We start from the raw sequence: 22,443 nt of genomic DNA, 5'->3' as shown, positions 1-22,443 counted from the left end.
TGGATGAGAGGAGACAATATATAACTGTCATAAATTAAATGGTATTTCTGACTTTCACTCCTTCATACAGCAAAACTTCAGCGATTATGTTTCACGCGCTTTTCATGGTTTCAGAATCTTCAAAAGTCAGCACATCCAATTCGAGATCACAGTCTCCCCTTGAGTATTTGTACTCTCTATTATAGATGACAGAACTCGGGAAGTAGGACAACAATACATCCATAGGCAAGACCAACCTGGCTATTTCTCTACAAAAAAATTTCGGGTGTCTTTGTAAGAAAGAACACATGGAGGGGTCGAGTGCTAACGTATCACAGAAAAGTCTACGGAACATGTCTCTGAGGTGATTTTTTAAACAAAATCTTACCAAGTGCCTTTGAAGCAAAAAGACTCATCGCGCTTTGCAAACGGTCCGGTCTGAAAGCTTGAACGACCAACACCTGTATGAAAAACAGAAAATCACAAATGATCTTCCATAAAACGAATTTCAGTTAAATTTCTGTTACGGCTGGATCGGTATGTGAAAGACGCGGAGTAAACATCTAAGTACAGTTGAACCCCGATATAACGGTATGCCAATGGAGCAGTGGAATTAGAACGTTGTATCGAGTTATCGTTATATCGAGACGGGGTTCTGTCCCATACATTTTACTGTAACTTTTGCTGGGACATAGCATATTTATCGTTGTACCGGGAATATCGCTATATCGAGGATCGTTGTATCGGGGTTCCACTGTATCATATGAAGAAGCAGCAGTGTTTCAATGCTTTCTGTCCTTTTGGGTCGAAAATGGTCATCAAGCTACAACTCCGTAGACATCGTTTTCCCTCGCACCCCTTGCAACGTATGTTCAACAAATTCACTTACAGGAACAGAACAAAAGCTTCTATCTGGTCGCCATATCATCTCCAAAAATGCATGAAAAGGAATCACACAGAAAAATTATTTTCTTTAAACGCTTTGCAACTGTTCTTACTTGCTGAAAGAGGCCGATCTTCTTTGCCACAGCGGAAGGGATGTCCTGTTCACACTGGGAACTACGCTGAAATGGCATCCACAAGTCTGAGCCGTCCAGCTGAAGAGTCTTGCACAAATTCGGAAAGGTGTTCTGCGAAAACAAACAAAAACATTGCTTCATTTGTACTTTTACCCATCAATGTATGTTGAGGCTAGGCATATATCCCAAGACCTTGTCCGTTCTGATGAGACGATGGTTTCTAACTAGTCTCCAATTCTAGCTTTGTGATCTTCGTATTGACTTCGCGCCACCGTTTTAACCAATCTGATTGGTTAAAACGGTGAGACGCAAAACTCAAAACGGTCCCATCTTAGCCTGTCGCGATTTCCAATTCTTCAAGCTCTTCACTTCGCTTTTATTTTGAATTCCAATAAGCTCGTTAGATTTTGTATTGTTTAAATTGGGTGTATTGGCTATTTTGGTTACGTTTTGCGTTACTTAAAAGAAAATCTCTAGACTTGGTCGATGGGTAACCAAACGTCATTTTTTTTGGTATCCCTTTATTAGTGCCATGAGTAGGAAGTGCAACTAATGTTGAGCCGTGTATCCGCGTAATCTGAAGCCAACCTTGAAAGATCCTAGGGCAGCAGCACGATCAGAATCGATCCAGGACGGAAGGCTGTCTCGGAGGTTCTTCATGGATTCCTGCGGAAAAATATTTAGAAGGAAACAATTTAGAACGGAAGTACATGTTGAGAAAGACAAAAAGAAAGGTAGTGTTGACAGTTTCTACCATTCGTCAAAGTAAATTTAATTAGTTACAGATTCTGAAAAGATTTGTAGTGTGATCGTCCGGTTGAAGGTACAGCAGTCTTGCAAAAAAAGGTTTTCGGTGACAATGAACGAAGTTTCGCCGAACAAATTCACTGTAGGCCTTCTCGGAGTTTCTCTTTATCTTCTGTTTTATTTCACTAGAAATTTTTTCATGAACGAAATGCGAACGCTTTTAGTTTTGCACCTTTCAACACTTTAACGGTCGATACGTTCCAAACACAAACAAACAAGCAAACGAACGAGCGAACAAGCCTTCAGATTCGACAAAGCAAACCCAGTATATGTGATAACAAACCGAAAAGCATCATGGCATTCTCGGTCAATTTTTGTGCTTTTCTTCCTTTTCATTAAATGTATTGTTCAGTTATATTGATTTAAATCTCTTTACTTAATGAGAGCGTATAAATATTTTTTTAACACTGAGTTTTGGGCCTACCTGTCTTTTAAACAAGCTATCAGAAACCAGCAAACCAGTGAAAAATTCCCATTCCTGAGCATAGAAGAAAAAACAATGTTATGTAGTTCATTGGAAGGAAGAAATAACCTGTGTAAAGGCGGCTAGTAAGTAGAGAGCAGAAGGAGTAATAAGTCATCAGTATCCGTTCAAAAGGAGACTTATGGTCATTGCTTGACTGCATTTTCTCTACACAGCGGCTGCTCCATTCCGAGATACCAGGCCGCGTGACTCCGCTTCCCGCTTTTATCGAAGTTGACAACGTTTAACACCACGGCACTCCAGTGGTAAAGAGCTAAAGTGAGTTTCTGCTACACAAAGGAAGTCAAGACAGTCCAAATATATTTTACAATGAGACTAATACGTAGTAGCGCTGAGTGTTAACGAGCAATGAATTCATTGATAATAATAAACTGATAAAAAAAGTTTGAAAAGACCGTCAAAATAAAGAGCCAAATAATATCGTCGTGCGTAACTTGATTACCTTTTCCTCAAACAGTTCTGGATGCATTCCGTGCACCAAATGCAAGGCAAACATCAACCTGTCGGCCTGAATGGCAACAAAAAAGACTCAATCTACAAAGGCGAAAGTAACAATGAATTGCAGTGAACAAAAAGTTGCGAAATTCCCATCTTGCTGTCACCTTACCTTGAAAAGCGACCTACAAACATATTCGTAAACCAATGACTGCAGGGCACCTCGAAGCGATTTGATCCTTTGTTCTGTGCTGCTAGATTCCTAACAACAAAATCAAAATCTTCCAAAATGTTGAAACGAAACTTAAGTCAAACACTCTACATCGTTATTGTCAGGAACTTGGCTGAGTCGGATTTGATTAAAAATAGGGTTAACTTCAACATACATCAATAACGGCTACGCTTGAAGCGGAAGAATGTGAATAAGCTTTTTTAGCCGCCAGAAAACCCTTGAAATTTAAGATTCTCTTTCAAACGCTTTGTACCCTGATGATGTCACCCAGCTGCGTCCTAACCACCAATTAATTCCTGCAAGCGGTCTTTTCTGGGATAACCACCAACCTCTGTTTTCAGAAAGAGGGCAAGTACAAAATATTTAAGATGAAAATGAGTCATATTCTAAAGGGAATAAAACTCATTTTCACGTGAGAGGTTTTACACTAAGTCTCATTTTAAAATTGTTGTTTTTGTTTTTGTTTTCTTTTTAAACTCATTCCTTGTATATTCTTCAGGGAAAAATTGAACAGAAACCATTCGAACGTTTTAAAAATAATTTCGTTGAGATTTAGGTTCCCTGGCTGTACATCGACAGAAAAACAAACTCAACTTGGTCTTTTACCTGTTTTGTCTCCAGCGATCGTTGGAAAAGCCTTAGGAATGCACTCAGACTAAACCGATACATGTTGTTTAGCTTGGCCAGGTCACTGATGACGAAGAACAAGGTACTGCCACTCTCAGCTAGAGGTAGGTACGCGTCACGCTCCTGTCGCATGAAAAATGGAAACAAAGCACGTGAATGATGCTTCACGGTAGACAAAGGCATCCACCACTGATAAAATTAATCCTTATAAGATCAAACAGGAAAAACTGGAAATTGCACAGTAGGAGACAATCTAAAATGTGTTACTGGGGTTACAGAATTTGAAAGACTGCCATATTAAGGGTGCATATGATGAAATATCGAATCTGAGTCTGTTAATCTCGAGTCACCTTTTCAAACTGACAAGTGTTATGCGTTGCAAGATAGTTCTGCAAAACCTTCCGTGTCTGATCTTGAACCAAATTATATGTCTGCAGTAACCAAATTCATTCTGCAAACGTCAAGTCGCGGCTCACCTGATCCAGCGTAGTTTGTATTCTGTGTGCATCTTGCAGTGACTCGGCAATGGTCATGCTGCTCGCTTTGGTTTTGTTCAATGACTCCAACAAAACTTTGTTTTCCAAAATGTTCCCTTCCGCGCTGGCCAATGTCTGCCACAAGAAAGAGAATATTGGACAATCATTTACTTAAGGTGGAATGGGGGGCGGGGGATGCGGGGAGGGATAGTAGCGGACTGTTTAAACTGAAATTGTTTTCTCATCCTCACGTTTCTCTACTATATACTGTAAACCTCGCTTTACTGAAACCAACATTGATCCATGCTAACGTCCTCTTGGTTGTACTATATTTTGCCTTCCTCTAGCAAGGATTCCTTCAGCTCTGCCACCTGCACTTTGACATATAAGATCAACATTGGATCAACATTGTATCAACATTGATCCCTGTTTATGTCCTCTTGGCTGTGCTATATTTTGCGTATCTCCTGCAACGATTCCTCTACCTTGGCTAACAGTATTTTGACATATATCATCAACATTGGATCAACATGGATCCATGTTAATGCCCTCGTGGTTGTGCCGTATTTTGCCTACCTCTAGCAAAGATTCCTCCAACTCGGCTAACTGCACTTTCAATTCTTCTTCTTTCCGCAGCAGTTCAGTCTTCTGTACTTCAAGTTGTGGCTTCTCGTGTTGGATGGTTATTCCCAGTAACTTTGATAATGACAAAGTGAAAATGTTAATCATGTCACAGTGAGTATGAGGGCGGCTAAAAGTGATGCGAATGCCTAAACCTTATTGCGTTATGTTATTCTTCCTCTTAGAGAAACAAGGTAGAACACTATCTATGTAAATCTCTGCTGTTTGTTTGGTGTTTTAAAGATAAGAAAATGTTTACAATAAAATACGATTTCTCATGTCTCTACGACGAAACCCCTTAGAACCGTCAATTTGGATATCGTAGCATTCAATTCCAATATACGTAGATTAATCATTCACTTGTTTGTATTATCAAAAGAGTTTCAAATTTTGACATTCTTTTAGAAGTTGCCTTATAAGAATACCTGGAATTTTATTCAGCTTTTTTATTTCAATACCTGTCCAGTCAATCCAGCTCTTGTGGTGGTGAAATTCACTTCAGAGATGATGGCAGACCCGTCCGGGGGAAGCTCAGGGTTGGGATTCCTTGTGGTCATAAACAGCCTGAAAATTCAAACAAGTGTTACTTCTAATGAGAATATTGGCATGAGGATTTAAAAAGGGACTCAAACATGAATGCAAAATCCCAGACAGAGGAAGGAATTTACTCTTTCCCTACTGTTCCAGACTGTTCTAACAACCTCAGTCTTCACCAAGGACTGACTAATCAGTCATGGCGCTGATTTTCTGCGTTCTATACCGCAGTTTTAGGAAAAAAGGCAAAAACGTTTCTGGGCCTAAACATTCATACTTACTTGAAGTCCTCGTTATAGTCGATTACTTTTTCACCAATTTGAACTACATATCGGGGACCTGATTAGGAAAATACAAAAGCCCGTTAGATAAGTCCGTAATGTAGCGAGGTCGGTAGAGCATAAACCAAGGGTTAATTCATTTTCACCTTCAACTGATGTCGAAGACCTATGTGAACCTCACCTTGGCTGATGAAATCTCCGCGTAGGATTGGGTACAAGACAGGTTCCACGCCATCCATTTCCTGAATAACAAGCGTCTTACCAAAGCGTACAGCAAGTTCCAAGGCAGTGGAGAAATTTGAGTCCTGACAAAGAGGGATTCAAAGTAAGTTTATACAATAGAAATTCATCTTATCACAACCAAAACGGATAACAATTAAACATGTGAAGGTGGCAAACAACAAAGAAAAGTAGCAAAAAACGAAAAAAAAATGCAATCTTAACAGAGAAGGAACGACAGGTTTAGCAGGTTTGTACCTGTTGGTTGATGACCTCCAGTCTCTGTTCCTTCAGATTTGTTTTAAGCCACTCTGTCGCGCGGCATGATGGATCCACCAGGAACGGTCTCATGGTACTCTGTCCAAAAAGAAAATAGTTTCACAAATAAATTAAAAAAACAAATAAATAACTACATGTAGAGATAGACAGAAACAAATTCCAATACAAGAACAAAGAATGAAAAAGAAATCAAAATACACAAACACAAAAATTAATGCGATGAGCTACGAATATTCTTTTCTCGCGCGTCCGATCGGAAAAACAAAGTTAGCCCCCATTGGATAGGACACGTAAAATGAAGCCAATTTGGTACTGATAAGAAGTCCTACAAGACTCCATGTCAGCCTATCAGAGAAGCTGTTATAGGACCAAAACGGTAAAGTTATCCAACATGGCATGTCATTTAAGCACACCAACAACGTTATCCCGTCATGCCTCTTGTTCTACAATAACGATTGGCGTAAAATCAACTAAACGAAGTCATGTCACCGTACTTGCGGAGTGTACCAATCCGAACACATGTTATTAAATTCCAATAATAAACTTCATCTCGTAGTCAAGAAGATGGTTACGTGCATATCAACTGACCTTCAAGATAACAAGTGCGTTCTCCATGGAGAGGTCATCAGATGGCAGCCCTTCAGCTTTCCATCCAAGCTGTTCACTCTCAGTGCTCATGAATCTCCTGAAGTCAAATCCCTGGAGTCCTGCTGCCTCGCACCATCTTGACATGGTGGCCTTTCTCACGTCCTCTGGGGCACTGCTCAAGTAAGTGATAAATCCAGCAGCCAGCTGAGCCCGCCTGGGAAGTTGTTCCAGTTCAGCGGTGAGCTCGTGAACCTAATAAAACATTTAAAGTTTATTTCATAGATTTGTATTGCATTTCTCCTCTCACATTTCCACAGGTTACAGCAGGGTGGCACAAAACGCTTTCTTAGATAACAAGAATTGAAATTGATCCACTCAAGATAGATTGTGCGGTTTTTAGGATAGAAAAAGTGTCGTTTTAGAGGATTAAAGAGATAGTACTAATTTACCGAGTAGGAACATTCTTTTACTCACATTTATGTGGGATTGATGTTAAGAACTTTTTGCAGAACTGGCAGGGAAAAGCACGGAAAATGGTAAATTGGAAAAACTGTAATTTATGGCTTATATTAAGCGATTTTTATGCCAGAAAGGGAATATTTGCATTTAGTATAATTTCAGAGCTGAACAAAGAGTTTCCAGCAATTTGATTGGTCGAACGGTTCCTTATATGACGCTATATAAACCGCTCCGCGCGGTTTATATAATATGTTAAACTAAAATGTTGTGATTTTAGAAATTTCTCTGTTGTTCAGCTCTGAAATTATACTAAAACAATTATTCGCCTCAGGTTCGGTGAATATTGTCGAATAATCCCCTCGAATTCGTCTCGGGGATTATTCGACGATATTCACCTGACCCTCGGCGAATAATTGTTAAATAACGGCTATTCAATCTATTTTCCTCTTCTGTTGCTTTACGAATAGACGAAGAGTAAGCAAAACCAGACAAACGTTTCTTTGTAGAAAGTCTTCAGCAAAAATTGCCTAAATGGACATATTCCATCTAAAGAGTCCAAGGGCATTAGTGTGCCTGTACCTGTCCAGACCATCTTTTGAATTCACCATCCAGTTTAGACACCAGTGTCTCAGCAGCTTGAATTGTCTCCTGAGCTTTGTCGAGCTCCATCTTCAACTGCGTCGCTTCCTGAGTCCTCAGCTCGAACCTAATCAATCACAATTCCTCTTCTAGATCAACTGAATATTGCCATTAAGTCACACTTTAACAGATTTTGCTTCACTAAGCCCTGAGATTGTCATACTGAGAAAAATCTCACTCAATTGACATGGTTGTCATAGTAGTAGGATTTTGAAATTCCTTGTCTTTTCCCTGACTTTTCCGGAACAAACGTAAAATTTCCCTGACCAAGTGAATTAACAATTTCAATCTAACAACAACTGGCTCACTTGCAGTTGCTCTCGTTTCAGGGCGGTTTCATGTTTTCAAATTTTATATTAGTTCCTGAGGATTGCACGCCTTTATTTTCGATGGTTGCTGTAATTACGTACATCTTTGTTTTACGACAGTCAATGCAAAGCGCTTAAGTAATAGTAAGCACTTTTGCATGATGTCAATGTGAGCTAAGTTCACAACATGATCTATTTCTCCATGGCAAAATTATGTCTTGAGAGAGAATAAACGACATTTTTATATTTCACTGCAGATAACAGTTTGGCGGACAGCACCTTTTACGCATTTCGGCAACTTCTCTATCCACTTTGTCCAAGGCGTTGCCCAACTTCACTAGCCTTTGTTGAGATTTAGCGAGATTTCTATGAAAAAAAAAAGAGGCACATGAACAAAGCGAATTTAACTGATTCGTAGGCTACAATTCGATCAAGTCAGAGATACTTTATGAATAATAAAATCGACGAGAAAATAATTTATGTACAGAATGTCCTTTTTTTGTTGTCAGTAAACTGTGTCGAAAGGTGAAGGACACTTTTTAGTTCTTCATTCAAAACAGAGACCAGTAGCTATCTACATTTCAAAGCGAATGTTTTGATAAAAGTCTTCGTGTAATATCCTCAACATACCTCTCCAGTTGCGCCTGCTCGTTTTCCAGAGGTTCAATCTTCTCCAGGACCGAAGAGAACTTCACGTTAGCTACCACCCAGGCAGCCAATGGAGCAGCTGCCACACTGGCTCTCTTCGCAATCTGCAGAATGAAGAATTACAAATATTGATTGTAATATATTCTTACTTGCGATTACAATATAAGTAAGAACTATTCTTCAAACTGGAGGTAGCTAGCGGTGGATATTTACCGAATCGCGAGGCGAACTGGTAAATATCCTCCACTGGCCACCGACACTGAGCTAAATAGTTGTTTTAGTATGTAATAAATCAGTGAAATAACATAGCACAAAAGGATGGTTTTTACTCATTTATTCTTGCCACGATATGGGTGGGTGCAAGTTGCTCGGAGGTGAAAAGCCAAAGACATTCGGAGTTTAAGTAGCCAATCAGAGTGCGCCTTCATCGCTCTCCACTGCTTTAATATACACTTTAGCTATCTACTATCACACTAACCAGTCTTAGAGATAGACATTTCAAAATTTAAATCATTGAAAGCAGATAGTCTCGTATGGGTTAGTTTAAAGTGGTGAAGTTCGGCGAAGTACATCCGAAACCCTTTCTACCGTTGGTAGTAAGACTTTCATAATATGTCCCGAGCTTCACAAATTAACCCTAAGAATGTTATGTGACGATTCTGTAGGGTTCACAAAATATAATAAGAACATTCGCAGCATTCAAGCGCAGCACCTTCTTCTATCACAAATTACGATTTGTCTGAAAATTGCATTCTATGGGCGCCGTAGGAAGGTCAGAAATTGGTGAAAATGGTTAAATAAAAGTACGAGTTTTTAAGGAGGAATAAGATCCAGAATTGCGTTCAAAGTCAAATAGGGGCTCTTGAGGTGAGCACGTAAATCGGGTAAAAGCATGTTTAATATACTTTTGTGTTGTCTTAGTCGCTACTCTATGCACCCACTTACAACTAGGATTTTTCATTGCTACATTATCGTTAATTTGGAAATTTCCAGTCTCACCCTTGGATCAAATGAGTTGGCATTTTTCTCCAGTAGTTCTTCCACACTTGCTCTGATGTCAGGGGTGATTTTCCGAGCATCAAATGAACAAATTTCATCCTTTACACCGCGCTTGGCCAGAAAACTATAAACAAAGAAACGAGATAACAAAAATTCACAAAACTTTGAAAAAAGGGCATAAAAAAAAATAAATGACCAATAAGTAGTTCATAACCAGCGACAGCGCAACCGTCATCATTCGTTAGGTGTGTAAGAGGACGTAAAATCTTTTACTCTGCTTGTTTGAGAGGTAGTTTGGGTCACGATCAAGTGTTAACGGCAATAAGGCAGACAATTTGGCTGTAAACTAAGGATGACAAGCTTCAGGTAAGAAGAGGATGAAGAAGGTTGTGGCTGTTCTTTTGGCTGTGTCTCTCCTTTGCAACTAAGACTGGGCGAAATAAGTGACCGAGAGCAAGACTGAACCATCTATTCAAAGATTGAGCACCTCAAAACACCCAGACATCCCGAACACCCACCTAGCCTTTCAGTGATAACCTTACCTCTTCATGCTGACCCAGGATGTATCAAAAATTCCCATCAGTCTTTGTACAGCCTCTAGGATGTCCCGGATGACATCTGGGGGCATGCGCAAGGAGCGTATCTCAGAGAGGGACTCGGGCTTAATATCACCAACAGCATCCTTTGCTTCTTGGACAAGCGGCTCTATCTCAGACAACTCAATGTCGATGGCCTTTTTCCTTTTTTCCAGCTTAAGAGACTCTTCTCCTTGTTTCTGTTTGAGCGTCTCCATCTCACTCTTGGACTCGCTGGCACGCTTTGTAAAGAAAAATGAGCATTGGTTTCAGAGATGCCATGAGCAATGGTAGTGATTATAGAAGGAGAACACGAATTAGAACGTTACTGAAATCCAATCATTTTGAAAGAATAAGTGATCATGAGTACCGAAGCATGAATGCCTAAGAAAAAACAAGAACAATTACTAACATAACACGAACACGTCAACCAAAAGGCTAATTCTTAACAGACACTCACCCAGTTTACATTGCTACAAAAAAAATAATGTCAATATTTACCTGCATGCTAGCGGTTATTTCCCTGAGCGCTGCATCAGCCTCTTCCTGTTTGTCAGCCAGCTGTCTGCTCTGTTCTCCCGCCTTCTGTTTCAGATCATCTACTAGCGCCTTAGCGTCGGTCAGCTTAGACACACCAGCCTGTAATACAATGGAAATCATTACAGTGAGTGGTACAGTCAAACCTCAATCTTCCATATCTTCTGTTGGTTGCCAGTATTACTTATATGAATATTCAAAAACTTTAATCCTTCGCGAGCGTGCTACAACTAGTATTTCATTGTAAAGAAAATAGTTTATCTAAGTAAGCTGCATCTTCTTGCATTGCCACTCGCGATATGAATATGATACTCTGAGTACGTAATTGTCTTAAAATAGACAAAAACCCTAAAATCACAGTTATGCAAACGGCCAAAAAAAGAAACAACACAAAAGGAGAACGGTTAAGAATGGCAGAGAATACTTTGCGGATTCAAGATGAAGAACTAAAGGCTCAATTTATTTAACATCCTTTTGCACCTGCAAATGCTGCTGTCGTTTCACCACCCCATCCTTTTTCTCGTTGTACACTCGTTTGTAAGTCTTCAGGAAAGTCATGTAGCGCCTGGGGGCAGCGTCTTTGTCACTGCACGACTCATGAATTTGAAGGAAGTTCTTCACCAGCTCCTCAGTACCAGATTTGCCATCCTTTCCCTTGGTGCCTTCACCACTGCTCAGCCCCTCGTCAGAAAGAAGTATCCAGGGTACTAATGAAGTAAAATACAATAAATTTGTAAACCCCGACTACTGTCTTGCTGGATGCAGGACGTTGTCGGAGTTAGCTTTTGTTTTTTCGGTTCACTTAGCATCATAAATGGTTAGAGAAAACAAACAAACGACACTTTTACTTCTTTTATTATCGGCAGAAAGATGAGTGCCGATACAGATTCGTCCATGTCACCGAAAAATGAAGAAATGAGCCAAAGGCATACAGATAAAATAAGGTCCCACCAAAGGGAAACGATGACAATTTTCAATTTGCCGTTGTCGATAAGAGTATAACGCTGCTCGCGTCAACGTGTCACGCACCGGAAGAAAGAGGACATTTAAAATCTGATAAAGGAGGGTACACCTACTCTGTGCCATGCTCTCTTTGCTCCAACCTTCCATCCACTGGAACGAGCAATTCTTGTAAAACGCTGGATTGGACTCGCAGTTAGCTGTGAAATTCTTGGAAGATGCATCCATGATTAACACAACGTGCAAATTTCGTCGCACACGGGATGCAAAGTACGATACAAGCGTGCCACGAAAGCCATCTTGTGACGCAAGGTCCCGAAGGGGACCCAGGAGGGGTTCTAACTCCTCAGGGGTGTAGAGACCGGGAACTTCACCTGCACTGAGGAGACTATTGATAAGCTCAAGGTATGATGGGTCGACCTGATGATCTTCCAGGAGGAGAACTACTTGCTCGCCGTCGATACCAGACAACTGCATGACCTACGGTTGAAAAAGGGTCATGGTTACTTTTAATTTCAAGAAAATTGATGATGAAAGTGACACTTAAAAAAAATTTCATGAGAGGAAGCGATGATGTATTACCGGTGTAAGAGCTATAACTGACATATTTAACAATTCAGGTACTCATCGGAAATTTGGAGAAACTGCCGGGAAAGATCTGCCAACCAACAAATATCATTTTAAAAACCCCAGAAGTGCTGGGCTGTGTAAAGCAACTATCAGAAATGCTCCGCAATCTTCAGGTGTCTTCAATATCTTAAGATCTTTTCTAGACAATATAAATTTCATACTAATTTATATTTTACGTAACAAGATTATATTCTTCTCTCAGTTTGTTCATTTTTCATCCAAAAGGTATTTTATAGATACTAGATTTACACCCGTTCAAATAAAGAAATATATTTTGAAACAATCCGATCCAAACAACATTCCTAAGGCGAATCTCTTCCTTACCGACTTAAGGTCAGTCTTGAACTGTTTCAGTCCATACGCTCTGGACACTTTGGGTGTAAACAGCTGAACGTTGTGCATGTGAGCAACCAGAGCAACCGCTGTCCTTCTTCCTACACCGCTTCGACCAGCCATGAGAAGTGAGCCGCCAGGTTTGGTCAGCGTGCGGTCAACACGGGCGATGTTTTCCAGGACTTCTTTGAAAATGAGGATGTCTAGCTCACGGTTTTCCCGCGCTGCATGAACAAACCCACAATAAAAGTCTGTAAGTCCATTATCTGGAGGAGAAAGCACCTCCACGGGATACAATGAGAATACAATCCAATGGTAATGCAGCCATTAGATTGCAAAAACCACTGAGTAGAACTTTTATCTACTTACCGTAATAGCAATCCAACTGATACAATACACGCAGTATTTTTAGTAGTTCTTTCGTTTCTAACTATCGTCCGTAGATGGAGAGTTAAAATGCACTTTTAAGCGGGATCGCTCATAGCGATTTTAGAATCAAATTTGGAATAACCTACAACTGTATAAATGTTGCAGTTCATCTGAACATACCATAAGTTTTCATTCCTTTGCTGATCACTTGCACAAAGTCCTTCGGATCTAGTTTGCCAAGCATTTTCCCTTGAGACGGAAGCGAGCCCCCAGACACTACGGGCGCTTCACCCTCCTTCCCAGCATTACCTGGGAGAGCTGATGCAGAGGTGAGACTGCTGCCCCACGTGACGTAGTACTTGTTGTCAAGGCGATCAAGAGTAACGGACCAATCAGCACGCAGTTGGGAGGATAGAATGCTAAATAAATACCCAATTGTATCAAAAAGGTTTTTTTTTTAATGATTTTTTTTTTATGATTCATATAAATGATATTTCATAACGTACATACTGTAACTACCTAGACCCTTAATGACAATCATAGATGTCAATCCAAATATGAACTTCCGGTTCATTGTAGGCGATGCATTGGTCGTGATTCATTGCAGATTGAATGATCAGAATTATTGAGTACTTCGTTTGCAGAGACCGGGATCAGTTCTGGTTAAACGTAACTCACGTATTGACGTGGAGCCCTGACAAGATTGTTTCGAAACCTTTAGCTAGAAGGACGGAAGATCTTCATAGGCTTTTGTTTTCTCTTGAGCACCGTCTTGCCCCCACCGCCTGTTGCCATAAACCTTCGCTACATTTTGGGATAGATAGAAAAAGAATCTTAATTACACCCTCCATAACTCATTTTACCTGTCGAATTTATCTAGGCCCTGTTTTCCTACAAGTCTGTCCCTGAAAAGGCGACGTGCTTCGTAAGCCCAGATTTCCAAGAGATGCTGGGTGGAGCTATCCCCAGATCCCGAGTCCAGATTATACCGCAGGAGACCTTGGATCCAATTAGTCAGGTCACGTGGAGTAAAAAGGTAGTGAGAGTAATCGTCAACAGTAAACTTGGAGCGAACCTGAGAAGAAAAACAACAAGAAGAAAGAAAAGGAAGGTTAAACGATTAATAGCATTTCAAATTTATTTGGTTCCCGACGTTAAACCTTTTCATCTTATCCTCAAGTCACTACCATACAACATTTACTCTAGAAAATTCTGGAAAATACATTTTTTTCTTTGAGCTTTTAACCTGACATAATTATCAAAACTTTTCACATCTGAAACATCCTCCGTCAAAACGAAACCATATTAAAAATACTTGCTGCTCACTAACAGACTCCTGAAACACTTCGACCTCGTACAGAAGAAAAACGAAGAAGCAAGTTTACACAAACAACCGAACTTCTGCTCCCTGGTTTTTATTTTATCTATTCACTCTACTTTGGGTGGATAGCGATAAAACATATTACTGTTAAAAAATAAATAGACAAAACCATTTTAATAATCCCTTTTCTTCCTCTTTTGAGTTTATTTTTAGGGCTGAACACTCACTTGTTCGTACATAGAAACCATTGAGCCAGCCAGAGTGTGGACATTTTTTACTGCACCCCACACTGGATGGGACTTCAGGGATGAACTTAGCACAGGCTGTAGGTATGCACTGTAAATCGCTTGCAGCTGATCTCGATCAGCATAGCTACAGAAAGGAGGAAAAAGCGAAAAAAGTCGAAAAAAATGGAAACCATTCGGAGCAGAGAGATGGCTACGGCTTCCAGAAAGTCACGGAGAAATCCAGAATGATAGTAAGCATCCAGCTCCGCAGAATAATAAACGCATAACATGTAGCTCAGGTGGTTCCCACGGTTGTTGTTGTTGATTTTTTTTTTTTCATCAAATGGTTAACAGTTGCAGCGATCCATAGTAATAGGTTTGCGCTTTAACTAATAAATAAGGTCGAAGCTTCGTATAAATTAGAACAAGCCTGGTTATCGATTATGCGCGGTTAGTATTCCAAGATAATGGCGTCACGCTCAGGCGAGCTTAGGACGACTAATTAGAGTGTGTCTACATCTTATTAAGTGAGTGACTCATTTGCATATCGGAGTCCCCGTAACAACTGGTTTCTACGCTTCTCGTACCCACAAATTAAAAAAGCCTGGTGCAATAGTAAGTTTAGTTTCAACAGATACTCTAGAGTTTTCACAAGCGACTCAATATTATTGTTGGAAAACACGGAAACCATTTCGTTGCAGCACGAGAATATAACTTAAAGGGCGAGACAATACCTTTTAGAAAAAAAAATTTAAAAAGTGGCAGAGAATCTTCATTTTTTCTAACAATTTCAATTTCATTTTTGTTCTTCTTTTCCTTCGTAACTTCTTATTCAGTCGTAGACCGCTAACAGAGTGACTTTCCAGGCGAACATTAACCATACAACTAGTACGTGCACAGACCTGCTGGATAGTTTTCAATCATTCTTACCCTATGGAACATACTCCAACAATGGATGTAAATCTGGTTGTAAGCTGGTGTCTCCCCATGCCTGTCCCAGCGCTCATGGATGCCACAATCTGAACACCTTCAAGACCAACCCACTCAAGATTCGAGTCGTAGAATCCCTTATAGGTCAGGACCTATAAAACAAATCAATTGAAATACTTTCATAGAAAAAAGTGGTAGTATGCCCATGGGGGCTACAAAGCTCTTAGCTAAATGTTGCTTAAATAAGTTAAGTTTTCATTTGTAGCGCAGTAACATACCCTTTATAAAAGCTGCAAATCTAGCTACAAAATGATTCTACTTCACTTCCAATTCCAATGTAAATTACAGTTAGGGTATCAGCAAAACCGGTTTTACCTGCTGTAAAAAGGCAATGAGCTGACTCGTTCCCCACTTGTCAGGTTTTGGTAGGTTGAGGTCCTTCAGGTACAGTACCAGTCTCTCGCAGTCCTTTGGTCTGTACACTCGGCCAGTGTTGGAACTAATCACCATACAGCACTGCTGAAGCTTCTGAAGAACATGCATAGGAGAGGTTTGGGCACTACAATGCACCACAGCTACTTGGGTCGATCGAAGTTGTTCAAAACAGTGTCTCAACAAAAGCCTGCGGGATTAATGAACCACGTACACAAAGTGAGATAATCTTAAAAGATTTTGTCGAACCCTTCATGGGTTAGAATTAAATTTTATAAAATACAATCTTGCCATCAGTTTGAGTTAAGAGCGTACCCACAAAGTTATTGCAGTGCGTGAGCTGAATTAGTGCCCCTCTGTATCAGGGCACAAATAAACAGCGAAAAAAGCAACAACAACAGAGACTTACTCCTTGCCACAACCTTCTGGGCCGACCAACAGGAAAGGTTTCTTTTGATCTGGGTGTAACCAAGGAGAAAACATGTCCAGACCTCTCTTGATGTCCGCGGTCTGAATTACTGGCAAAAGACCCGAGGTCTGATTCAAGTCGTTTACATTGAGAGAGTCTGGGACCTGGTGTGGAAGGTAACAGATTATCACATTACTGCTGAATGTCTCGGCCAAATTTGAAAAGAAGCCAAAAGAAAATAAGAGAAAAAAGAGCACTTGCAATAAGAATCTGGCCTGTACTAGCGATTAGTCACAAAATTGCTGATTCTGTCCTAGAATTTATCCGATCTGAACATTAAAGGAAGAAGCTCACAAAAATTGCAGTCCCTGTGCTTGGGCAGGTCCTGGTTGTTTGAAGGGAGGATAAGAAAACGCTATCCACTGGTCAAATCTTTATCTGGTGGTCAGGATAGCGCAGTATGTTTTAAGAACATTTATCTGCTAGATAGCGATGTAACCGTTGGATAGCGCGCTATACGCCCTTTGAACAACTGGGCCCTGCATAACTATGAGATTCGAATGCGAGACCTTACCACAGCTATTTACTCCACAGCATTGAATTTTCCTATTTTTGCCATTGAAACAAGAGAAATAATGGTAACGACTCACCTCCAACTGATATGTGGCCAGTCTTCCTCTTTCGCTATCATAATATGTGTCTAACGGTCTCTTCTGATCCGGTGGCATCTCATGGGTCCAATGAAACACCTGTCAAAGAAAAGCTCATTCCTTGGCAAACCAAACACGTAACAGCATCAAATAACACGAAGACAGTTTATGCAAGCAGCCAATAACAACGGCCTGTTTGTAAAAGAGATATATATCGCTGATTTTGGTTTTCGAAGGGATTTGTCACCAAGAGAACAAAAACCGCAAAGCTTCCTGTGCACACCAACCTTGAGATAAGCATGACCGAGGTACTGAATAATCTTAAGATGAGCAAGATTTTTTAAGAGTCGAAAAATCAATCTGTTGTATGATGTAATACTTAAGAACTTTACCCTGTGACACATTCACTTGACCCGAGCGAAGTTTTGACAGAAAGCAGACGACAATCAATCTGACAGTCTCTGTCTCATTTTAAAAAACCATAGACACTAAAAAAACATTAACCTCCTTTGCGAATGCAGTCTTGGCTGATGAAGACAGGTTGCCTCCCAATCCTCTGATCAAACTACAGGCGAACTCTGATTTGACCTTGACGCCGTGCATATGGGACAGCCCATTCATGACCACGCCAACTAAGCTTGTCTCCACCACAAACTCGTTTTGTTTTAGCACCCAGTCCAATGCTTTGTAAAAATGATCTTCTAAGAACGCTTCCAACATGCGACGATCCTCCTCGGGTTGGCTCTGGAGCCAAGATTTGACCAGAGCTTTGACGTCGGTGTCTTCATCACTTTTAAAAGAATATGGAAATATTTTCTCAGTATAGTTTACAAGGTATTCACCAAAGCTGGGCGACACTTCCATACCCAAACGGACTGCTTTACCTTAAAAATATCATCCCCATACGCGAAATAGTGGCAGGTGAAGCACAGCTCAGGTCATGAGACTCGAACAGGAAGTTCACATTCGGACCAAACTGAATCCTTTCACCCGAGGGCATCGTCAGCAATCTATTGTCATCCAGAACTGAGTTTAACGACTCAATCCATTCCGGATCAATGTCGCCATCACAGACGATCCACGACTGGATTTCGATTGGTTCACGAACGACTTGGCGGGCAGCATTGGTTAGAACTCCGTCCGACCACTCGCGAGTGTCCATGTCAATCTGTCCTAGAAGCTGTTGACGGAATAAGATGTGCAAATTGCTAGAAATTGCTAGAAACCGCCGCCTGGTTAGCTCAATTGGGAGAGCGCCGGACTGCTGTGCGGGAGGTCGAGAGTTCAATACCGGCCGGACCAACACTCAGGGTCTTAAAATTAATTGAGAAGAATATGCTTCCTTTCTTTAACATCAAGAAATAGTTAGATATTCTAGTCTTCTCGGATAGGGACGAATAAATGGAGGTCCCGTGTCCTGCAGGGTTAGGGGTAGGAGACGTTAACTTCCCACGCACGAGATTACTGTGTGATGGATGTCCTCCCTGGGGTGGGTTGGGTGGGTAGGTGAAATCATTACGGACTAAACACGGCTGCTAGAGGCGCCTGTCTGATTTCAACCTCAAAAATTGTAACTAAACACGTATGTTGTTTAGAGAAATAGAGACCTTTACCTTTACCTTTAGAAATAACACGGAGACAACAGTTTTCTCAACAATAGAATCTATTTAGATACGCCACCAAACTAAATAATAGCCTTTGTACCAGGTATTGAGGAAACAAGGGAACAGGATGGCAAAGGAGAGAGGGACCAAAGATTACTCAACCACAAGTGCAACAGTGCTGTTTGAAAGTGAGTTACGCTTGAACGTAACACCAACCTGAGTTCGCGGCATCGCCTTTGGGTTCATGGTATAGTGCTTCACTGTCTGGCCCACTTTACCAAGGGCCAACCGTAACAGCTTCCAGATGGTGCTTTTGCCTGAACCCGAGGGACCAATGACCACCACACCCATCCTCTGACGAAGCTGTTCGTACAATTCGAGAGCTTTCTTCACCTGATAATTGAGACATATTCACAAGAGTGTTGCAACCTTATTTTCGATTTTTCCTGTTTATTGTTGTTATTGTTATTCTTACTTGTAAAGAGCACATTTCGATCACGTGTTGCAAGACCAAAACCGTAGTAATTACAAAGGCCAACTAACAAAGAAAAGATAACTTTCGCAAGGAACCAGTGGGAAGTCATAGTAAAATCAAGCAAACTGCCTGAAGCGCGCTGAAGTAACGATTTGTTCCAGTTTCGCATCGGACCTGTTGAGAGAATGGCCTGACAAGAACAAACAGACGTAATCTGAGATTACTTTCGATGCTCAAGTAAACTGAAATTATTCGATTCAATATTAAGGTTCACCATTTAGACCAACTAATGATTTGTAGTGATTATCTTGTAACATCGGTCTAATGTAAGTTTCCTTCGAAAGTCAGCTAAATTCATGTCAAGCGTATTTATTGTAAGCTCTCGGCAAATATTTACCTGGGTCTCCATGACCATCAAGTTGGATTCCTGAGCAGAGGTTCTCAGTGCCTCCGCTAATTCAGCATACTCGACGCCTTTGAAGTCCACACCTGGAAAGATATCTCGAACGAGGGCGTCGAACCTCTTTGAATCTGCGAAGGTCAGCTTGGACAGTGTGTTCACACGGAGAGCTTGTACAACTAAGCGAGCTTCCACTTTAGCATTAACTGAAACAGGAGAATCAGAACATAATGGTGCGAATGAGAAAGAGCTAAGTTAGGGATTGTTTGAGTGGTTTTTCCCTCACTAAAATATTAAACGAAAATAAAGGGACAAATTAAAGAAATTTGATCTGAAATGTGTATAAAATGTTGTGCAGGATGTAATTCTTAGCATTCGTACGAAAATTAGGTTTTAATACCATACACTTAACGCATTGAAACTATTGTGGAGGTGAAAATGGATCAAAACGAGTAAAAGTATTGGTAATCAAACATAATGATTGTAATTTAAGACGAATGTGATAATCTTAGTTGTGAACACTACTTAGGGTTCTTAAGCAGCAGTGAAAATAAAGCCTGAAGAAAATTCAGCCCTGTACGGGAATTGAACCTATGACCGCTGCGGTACTGGAGCAGAGCTCTTCCAACTGAGCCAACAGGTCAACCGAGAGCTGAAGATTTTGTTGGTTCTTAATAAACCCGTGAAGTGATGAATGAACTACTGTGAAAATATGACTATCATATATTCACAGTCATGGTGACTCAGACTCATAGTCATACATGATGTACGAAAAGTCTTAAAACAAACGGAACAAAGACACGAAAAGGCTTTGTTGTTTGCCTTTTCATTACATTTGACGTACCAAATGTAAATCGACACATCTTGACACAAATTTCGATACTGTGGGTTTTATTTTTCAATGGATCGTCAGTTTTTTTCGAAAATGGCTTACTGATGCGAAAAAAGGACCTGATCGAGTAAGGTGTGAAGCAGTTTCATTACAATTACAAATGCATTTTTTTTTTTTTTTTAAGCAGGTCGCTTTCTTTCAGAGAATTTCAGAATATTGCAATGCTATAAACCTAGCAGGCGCAAACATGTTTGCATGTAACTTGAGGCGTTTTAAATGCATGTAATACGTAAATGACAGGTAAGTCGCAGATTTTTAAATTGTAAATGGACAGAGGGTCAAAGAGGTCGTTTTCATGTGGCGCCCTTTACAAAATGACTTTCACTAAATGACTGGAATTGGAATTGGAATGATCACTTGATTTTCCAGCTGTTCATTTTGCAATTTGACAAAAATAAATAATAAAGCGGCCACATTTGAAAGTCTAATTGCGCAAAAAACCAAACCCTTTGACAGTTTCGGATAAATGGCCTTTTAACAATCAAAGTACTGTTTAACGAAAAAACGGTTTAACTATCAAAGTTCGAAGGCTGTCTGGTTTTAAATGAAGTCCATTAAAACGTGGCCTGAAAAGAATTTCGTTTTTATCAACTGAGTTGATAACGTAAATTGGCCACCGTAAAGAATTTCAAAGCTGCCGTTTAGAGCGTTAGGCCTTCGTCAGAGCGGAAACCAAATTGTCTCGCTATACCCCACACCGACGCAACACCACAGTTTCTTTAGGAAATAACCCCCTTTATTCACCTAAACAGAATTGCCGATCACTGTCAGATAAAGGTATATTCGAGCATTTATTTCCACTATAGTATTTATAATGCCCGCATCATTTTGCTATATATCGTCCCCGCGGCAAGTTTGAAACGATGCTCCTCAAACTTCTAGGGAATATTTCTGTACTTGCTTCGCACGTTTGATCATCTATACAAAATCTGTTGTTATTCCTGACATTGTTCAGTACATTGTCCTATCGTTTGTTTATCTTAACTCAGCGCTGAACCCTTTTCTTTACTGCTGGAAGATCAAAAGTGTGAAACAGGCAACAAAGGAGACAATTAGTCAGTTGATTAGCTGTTGTGAACCAAACTGAACTCGTGCGCTGTATACAGAGGGAAGGAAGAGCTCAGTGTTTGAATTTCAACAAAATTAGTAAGACAGAACTTCGTCGTTCCGTATCTGCTGAAAATCACTCAGCATTGCTCTTTCTTACCTCCTCTTTTCTAAGAAATGTATTGCAATTTCAAGTAACAACTTTAGTATATCTCTTCAGAGAGATAAAGGTTTAGAGACATTTACAGCAATTTTAATACACGCCAATCATATGCTTTTAGAAACTGAGGCTATTATCAATTACAAAGGACCACGCAAGTTGGCATTACAAACACCAAGTGAAGAAAAGAGATATCGATTATAATAATAAAGTGAGTAAACCAAAGGAGCAGTCAGGATATATTAAAATACAAGTTCATACTAAGTTGTGAAATGTGACTAGGTAGAGTTGAGCAGAACAAAATAATTTATAGCAGAATAGAAAGCAATTCTTAGTGATCAAAGGTACTGATGTAAACGGTTTGGAGTAAAAATATCTTAATATAATATATAATTAACAATTATTCCACGAGCGCGCGTTGGATATGAGATGATAGATAGCCAACGAGGCGCGTAGCGCCGAGTTGGCTATAATCATCTCATATCCAACAAGCGCGAGTGGAATAACTGTTTTATTAAAAACGCCCTCAAGAAATTATTATTTTGTAAGAAGAAACTGGATTTTTTAGCTCCCTTTTGATTTTAAGCTGACGCGTACGCTTAACATATTTGTAGATTATGGTATATTGGCTCATATACCATAATGGCTAAGCCAATAAAAAGTCTTGAATTGCATTATCCAATGATCCAGTTTTTAATAATATATAATATACGTAATATTTAACATTTTGATTGCAGTGAATAAAAAGTCGTTAACCGTAAAACAGGCATTGTTATTTGCATTTTAATATAATTTCTAAAACAAGGTGATGTATGTGAAATCGACAGTAGCATCCCAGTTAATTTTTCAAAGTTTTTC

The 22,443-nt window shown here is 40.1% G+C and overlaps 1 protein-coding gene across 1 annotated transcript in view; it reads right to left on the bottom strand.

Annotated features, from left to right (window-relative positions):
* Positions 1–22,443, bottom strand: part of LOC111341366 (cytoplasmic dynein 2 heavy chain 1) — a 53,982-nt gene that overhangs the window by 12,267 nt on the left and 19,272 nt on the right. The window contains exons 28-61 of the mRNA XM_022948332.2: positions 19,484–19,692; positions 18,828–19,004; positions 17,892–18,187; positions 17,512–17,797; positions 17,008–17,106; positions 16,358–16,521; positions 15,892–16,138; positions 15,517–15,668; positions 14,587–14,731; positions 13,902–14,113; positions 13,219–13,457; positions 12,661–12,893; positions 11,823–12,186; positions 11,227–11,453; positions 10,711–10,848; positions 10,177–10,451; positions 9,635–9,758; positions 8,618–8,739; positions 8,267–8,353; positions 7,620–7,746; positions 6,582–6,833; positions 5,973–6,071; positions 5,677–5,800; positions 5,496–5,553; positions 5,139–5,244; positions 4,636–4,755; positions 4,060–4,194; positions 3,563–3,706; positions 2,897–2,986; positions 2,732–2,797; positions 2,230–2,283; positions 1,587–1,664; positions 978–1,109; positions 368–440 (exon numbers count right to left, since the gene is read on the bottom strand). Of these exons, the coding sequence (XP_022804067.2) occupies positions 368–440; positions 978–1,109; positions 1,587–1,664; positions 2,230–2,283; positions 2,732–2,797; positions 2,897–2,986; positions 3,563–3,706; positions 4,060–4,194; positions 4,636–4,755; positions 5,139–5,244; positions 5,496–5,553; positions 5,677–5,800; positions 5,973–6,071; positions 6,582–6,833; positions 7,620–7,746; positions 8,267–8,353; positions 8,618–8,739; positions 9,635–9,758; positions 10,177–10,451; positions 10,711–10,848; positions 11,227–11,453; positions 11,823–12,186; positions 12,661–12,893; positions 13,219–13,457; positions 13,902–14,113; positions 14,587–14,731; positions 15,517–15,668; positions 15,892–16,138; positions 16,358–16,521; positions 17,008–17,106; positions 17,512–17,797; positions 17,892–18,187; positions 18,828–19,004; positions 19,484–19,692 (5,454 nt within the window). The remainder of the gene's footprint in view (positions 1–367; positions 441–977; positions 1,110–1,586; positions 1,665–2,229; positions 2,284–2,731; positions 2,798–2,896; positions 2,987–3,562; positions 3,707–4,059; positions 4,195–4,635; positions 4,756–5,138; positions 5,245–5,495; positions 5,554–5,676; positions 5,801–5,972; positions 6,072–6,581; positions 6,834–7,619; positions 7,747–8,266; positions 8,354–8,617; positions 8,740–9,634; positions 9,759–10,176; positions 10,452–10,710; positions 10,849–11,226; positions 11,454–11,822; positions 12,187–12,660; positions 12,894–13,218; positions 13,458–13,901; positions 14,114–14,586; positions 14,732–15,516; positions 15,669–15,891; positions 16,139–16,357; positions 16,522–17,007; positions 17,107–17,511; positions 17,798–17,891; positions 18,188–18,827; positions 19,005–19,483; positions 19,693–22,443) is intronic.

The sequence above is a fragment of the Stylophora pistillata genome, chromosome 9 (genome assembly GCF_964205215.1).
Source record: "Stylophora pistillata chromosome 9, jaStyPist1.2, whole genome shotgun sequence".
NCBI classification, from domain to species: Eukaryota; Metazoa; Cnidaria; class Anthozoa; order Scleractinia; family Pocilloporidae; genus Stylophora; species Stylophora pistillata.
The sequence above is the reverse complement of the archived record's forward strand: the minus strand, read 5'-3'. Positions and strand labels throughout refer to the sequence as shown.